Source organism: Lissotriton vulgaris, chromosome 8, assembly GCF_964263255.1.
Source record: "Lissotriton vulgaris chromosome 8, aLisVul1.2, whole genome shotgun sequence".
NCBI classification, from domain to species: Eukaryota; Metazoa; Chordata; class Amphibia; order Caudata; family Salamandridae; genus Lissotriton; species Lissotriton vulgaris.
Genome location: NC_141696.1, coordinates 1267997523 through 1268003522, shown reverse-complemented (window position 1 = coordinate 1268003522; position 6000 = coordinate 1267997523). Strand labels below are relative to the sequence as shown.

Sequence of the window (6000 nt, the reverse complement as noted above, 5' to 3'; positions counted from 1 at the left end):
GTCATCAAAAACCAAACACTACATTTTCAACTATTAATCTATTGTTTTAAAAAGCTGCCCAATTTGAGCATCTGTAAATAGTTACTTTAAAACAATTTAACTTCTTTCCAACTTTGAATCCTAGCATCTGCATTAAAGGATTGTTATGCGTTTGAACACAGAACCTTGAATGAAACCTTTGTGACTTTTAATCTTACAGCTACAATCTCCCTGGCTTTCACATACCATGATCCTGAGATCAAAAGACTTTCTTGTCAGTCCTCCCTATGCAACTATGCATAGCAACTACTTAAGCCAAGCAACATGTCTAATTAGATTATATGACATAACGAGTGGCTGCTTTCAAACTTTTTTCTACTTGTGTGGCTTTACCATTAATCTTTCTACACAGTCAGTAAAGGTCGTACCAGATATTGTACTAACAGTTCAGAACAGTTCACATATCTGTTGAACTGGGCTTTAGTTAACATATATCAGGAGACCAGAGCGAATGTAATAATTGTATTCGAGTCTCAGCCTTCAAAATGTTCCAAAATAGTTTGGATACTTATAATGGTGATAAATGTAAGCAATCGAACTAAAAGCAACCTGAATATAGAATTTATGTGTTTCTGAAAACACATTAAAACGTTATTATATATGCTTCCTTGTTAAATTTGATTGCAACATAGTGTCATTGATAAAACATGAATGAACTCAGCACCCCAATTCTACAGTTATTAAGTAGCCTTAAAATAACAGTGGATATCATATGTAGGAAAAGCAGTGATATCTCTGCAACAAAGGACAGCACAGACTGCCTGTATGTATTAAGCCCGGTAAAGAAAGCATTGCAGCTACCTCATACTTAGCACTTCAGTGTAGCATCATTCAAGAGGCCTTTGCACCTACTCCAAAGCCATACAGAGAAGGTCATTAACACTTTTGTTTTCACAATTTAACATGTACAACACAAGAAAACATTTTTTGTAAAGAATCACTGAGTGACTGGTAGTCACTGAGGTCGAAACCTTTCACCTTCATGCACACACTGGGATACTATAAAACCTCATTATTTTGACCAGTTCCTTAAACAGAACTTAAACAATTGTTTTTTTTTCCTGAAACCTTGAATATTATGTTGAGCCATTAAACAATAGTAACTTGCAGTATCTACAGTAAAGCATAAATAAACATAATATTACTATAGGCAAGAAAACAGCATTACAGAACTGGTAAAAAAAAACATCTACAAAAGCACCCTTAAAATAGATTTGTTCTTCATATATTACAAACTTATTACACACACAGAACTGCACATTTCAAGCTCCCTAAAGAGCAGCTATTTTGAAGGCTATGCCAGAGGTCCATGGTCCATGATTTGCCAGATAGCTTGAACAGAATTCTAGGAAAGTATAAAGACTGTGTACCCGGTCCTTTCTGAAACATTTTGTATTATAACACGATTACTGGGGCGGTACAAGAAATAAGTACAGCTAATGCCCATACATGAACAGTGTTTCTGCGTTAAGAAAAACTGGGAATGCTTCTTTCTGTTGCAAGCAAAAAAAAACATTAAAGTGGTATATAAATCTGATGTCCTCTACTGTCAGTTTTATTTGCTACATGACTATGTTATTTATTCGAAATTATAGGGAAAATTTGTTTGAAGGACCACAGTTCCCACATCCTTGTAATTTCATTGAGGTAAGGGAGTAAATTATAGCTAGCCTCAGTCAGGCAAGACTAGTCCAACTTACACTTCATACCAGTGACAAGGTACAGAGTTTACACTTCATACCAGTGACAAGGTACAGAGTTTACACTTCATACCAGTGACAAGGTACAGGGTTTACATTTGACGTAAACCGCTGCTGGCCCTGCTGTGGTCAGACCAAGGAATGAAATGAACGGAAACGATAATCCTCAAAATTCGACCATGTGAGAATGTACCTTGCACCCCATGATGTTGGGAAATGAATCACTAAGGGACTTTCAGAAGCAATCTGGGGCTCCTCATCCTACAAGTCCAGGTGCAGCAAAAAATGTAGAAAACAAGATTGCAGAACACTGTGCTGTCAAAGGACGGCACCCGACATACCTCAACGAGAGCAATGTATCAGACATGGTGCTTTGAAGGTTACCAGGAAGCTGAACTTCTGCTCCATGCCAGTCACAGTAGCCATCTTGAACCTTTGTAAAGTTTATACAACTGGTTTTTGGGGTTCCCATCTGCACTGCACGAGTATCACCCAGTTTCACATTAATTACGGTACCGCCTGCGTGCTGTCACATTGATCCCACTCTTATACTAAACTTGATTTTTTTTCATTATGAAAAACTGACAAACTCTAGTACTAGGAAGTTGTGCTTAAATAAGAGAAAACAATAAATCATATTATCTTAGTTCTGCAAATAAGGTTTGCAATGTGTACCGTGTGGAAAGTGCTTGACAGATGCCTTAAGCCTCTTTGATACTTTTCATATGATTGCTACAGTTCAGTCAAAGATGTCTGCCCCCAAAGACGAAACAAATACTCTGAATCCGTTCCGTCTGATACTGGTGCCTAGGGTCAAATGCCTTCTAAAACATTTTAGCTACTGGCACATTTAGTGGAAAAATCAGCATTTTCCCCATTGATTAAAGCTGAGTGTATGATATCCACAACATTATTTTGGCTGAACAGAACTTGGCCAAGCATATATCTGCAAAACAGCTTACTAGACCAAATTTTTGTTGAAATTACAACAGATACAGGTGTATATTTTACTGAAGAACACCAGTCTGGCTCATGTACTGAAGTCTACATTCTCCACTGGCGACGACACCTGATGATTCTTTCCTTCAACAGTGCCATTGTTCACAAGTTTCATCAGAAATCTACCAAATCATCAAGTTCCTGCTTGAGACTGGTGGTTGCTTTCCTGCAGAAGGAATGCATTTTTTTCATCCCTAGGAGTTTTGTTCCACCTCACAATTCGTAGGAGCAGAACTCCTGCTGAGGTCGGCGTAGAAACCAAAAAAGTCAAAAGCTTCCAATCATCACTTCTTGAATGGTGCAAGTTTGGTGAAGGTGTGCCAGAAGGGTGCTGGTTTACACTTGGGCTCAGCAAGTGCAAAGACCTGCTGCTGCGGAATGCTGGTAGGTACCGTAATATGCCGCTGGTGAATGGGGTGCAAGTTCTGGTGTGAAGGAGGTACAGCGCAACCGTTGACACCTGCAGCAGAAGTTGAACATTGTGTTAGATCAACATGAACATTTCACTGCACACACTGTAAAAAATAATAGCGTCAAAGGCCCACAACTTCCAACAATCACTCATTTATATCCTCTCCGCCTGTCGGTTTGTACTGACCCCTTTCTTGTGATTAGTCGATCCTGCGGCTACTCTTGTGAAACATGTGCACCCCTGACCAGGGCCAAATCCAGCCTGCCTCGACTTAATTAATGCACAAATACTGCAGATTCTAGTATGTTTTCAATACATTACTCCATGTGTGCTTCCCACAGTACCAATGAATGACATTATTACTCCAGGGAAGCATGCAGATACTCATTTGTGATGTGTTGCCCACTTGATGTACAGTGACCACACTTGTGAAGTCATCGCCCAATCATTCAATGCATAATTAAATATTTGTATGATATTAATGCACTCCATCAGTACATTCTCATGCCCAATGAGTAAAATAGGTGCCAATATGTTATTACTGTCTGTCGCTTGTCCTTTGTGTACGTACCTGTTTCTTAGCACATAGACGCAAATCAGCAAATCTCATGGGCAAGTTAGGAATGTTGATAAACAATGCAAGTGATTATGTCACTACAAGAGGCCAGCCTCAATACAGCAATAAGGCAATCAAAAGTGTTTGTCGTAATCAGCATTTCACTCGCTCTTACCTTTCATCTTTCCATTCCGGGACTTTTTTGCATTTTGCATGGCTTGCTTCTTCTGATTTTCTGAAATTTCCATCCCTAAATATAAAAGACAGACCGTAAGTACAGTTGAATTGGTTATCCTAATAGTTCTTATTACTCTAATGGTAATCAAATATTATATTTACATTCAACGCTTACATACGGGCATAAAAACAGGTGGCGTACAAGAAATATTCTAATAGTTTCTGTTTCCAAGGATATCTCTTCGGCCTACAGCACAAACTCAAGATGGTGTCTCAATACAGGAAGTGTACGGGGAGATACCATTCAGCCCAATACACCACCAGTATGAGGAAACAATGCACAAACTAAGCCTCTTCACTCTTTGCGATAGGATATTTTGTGTTTGGCTGATGAGTTAGGTCGTCTGAGCTCAAACAATGTGTAGGAGAATTGGCATAAAGAGAACAGTATATGACCTCTTCGGTGCCAGCTTGACCATGAATAAGTCAAACACCAGAACATCAGCGACAGATGGGGCTGAATTTCCCCGAACGATAAGTAGCCATATTTACTGTACTTAAATATAATCAGGGAGCAATTAAGTTACAATTGTGACTAGTGGGAATGGACAGTTGAATCGCTAAATCCACAGCACAAATATAGGCCAGCGGGTATGTAGAGAAGTGAAGGCACAGGTGCAGAAATCATAGTACACCACTCTTATTGATTGGAGAGGTTCAATAATGGTGGTCTGGGTTTATATTACTTGTGTAAGCATTATCCTGTTTTATTAGTTCAGCATGGAACATAGGGCTGAGACATTGTTCACACCAACCATCAATCATAGAACTTTAAAAAGTACAGCAGAGTTTTTCACTGTAGTCAGTAACATTATTTTATCGGTTATCCAATACTTAGGTCTGATCTGTCCCTTATTTCACGTTTTAATCTCTAATAACTGATTAAGAAAATTTGCACAGCACACTGTATTTTAATTGTAGTTCACAGAGCAGAATTAGCAGGAAGGCCAGAACAAACAGTAAGTAGAGTGCTCTAGGCTTTAGGACTTGCCCTGAAATTTATAATGCGCTTTTAGACCGATGTTTGCATCTTTCAGAAAACGGTCTGTAAAGACAGGTTGATTACGAGTTTCTTATATGCCTGTAAGGATCCCCTTTATTCCTCCTTTAACAAGATTTTGTTGGCACCTAAAGCTGTGAAATGCTAGTTTGAATAATTGGAAATGGAAGCAAACAACAGCCTATCCCAATCGATTATGATGTAGTTCTTCCTCTTAAGCCCTGTTCAAAATGATACTGGTGTTTATGGCAATGTTGAAACAATTTTTGAGGATGGCCCAGAACAAAAGGTGGTAAAGTAAACCAGCTGTGGATTAGCATCTACTTCAACTATAATTTTGTTTCTGCTCTTGAGGAGGAGGCATTGAAAGATTCAGGCCCTGAAAAATTACAAGCTAGAGCGGAATCTCATGTTCCCCCTGATCACGGACTTTTTTTTATTATAAAATGTCAGCTCTCACTAGAATTATCAACTGAAAGGATGTTGCAAGGTGTTTCCTTTTTCCACCAGAGTGAAACTTTTACATGTTACTGTGCAGCTGATTACAACTCCGTTTCATCCGCTGTTAAATTTTCAGCAGAAGCTGTATCAGTGGCGTAAATAAACGTTGGTTATAGGACACACTTGGAGGTGGTAGGTTATCATCAGAGAAGATCCAATAAGAAGCCCTTTAAAACAATTGAAAATATATAAATATCAAAGGACACCCTTGCAGGACCTGTTTGAGATCTCTTTAGGAAGAACACAAACGGTCCTACTTTTAGTTGTTTGGCTCTGTTGTCTATAATGTCATTAAACCTAAGCAGAGCGTTGCCATTGGCCTTGACAACCTATTTGGATAGATAAGGTGGTCCGCGTCAACAATGCCACCAAAGATCCAGGGCGACTGAAATAACATTTGTCCACTGTCTTCAGGGCCTTTTTGTTCCAAATGCCTGTCAGCATGGTTTCTGTACCATGTTCAGTATTATTAACATATCAGTCCCATCACAAATCGCTCATCAACACTGAACATGTCCATGAGACTTCCAGAAACTCAGGAAAGTAATTAGCAGCC

At 39.0% G+C, this 6000-nt stretch overlaps 1 protein-coding gene across 4 annotated transcripts in view; it reads right to left on the bottom strand.

Annotated features, from left to right (window-relative positions):
- Positions 1-962: 962 nt before the first annotated feature.
- The window catches only part of SPATA13 (spermatogenesis associated 13), a 132977-nt gene continuing 127939 nt past the window's right edge, over positions 963-6000 (bottom strand). For 2 of the 4 annotated variants that reach the window (XM_086935189.1, XM_086935190.1), the window contains 2 exons: positions 3882-3956; positions 1948-3198 (listed from right to left, as the gene is read on the bottom strand). In XM_086935189.1, the coding sequence (XP_086791315.1) occupies positions 3023-3198; positions 3882-3956 (251 nt within the window). In that variant the 3' untranslated portion in view covers positions 1948-3022. Of the gene's footprint in view, positions 1741-1805; positions 3199-3881; positions 3957-6000 lie in introns of those variants that run through there. The other 2 variants (XR_015299351.1, XR_015299352.1) reach the window with 2 other exon arrangements.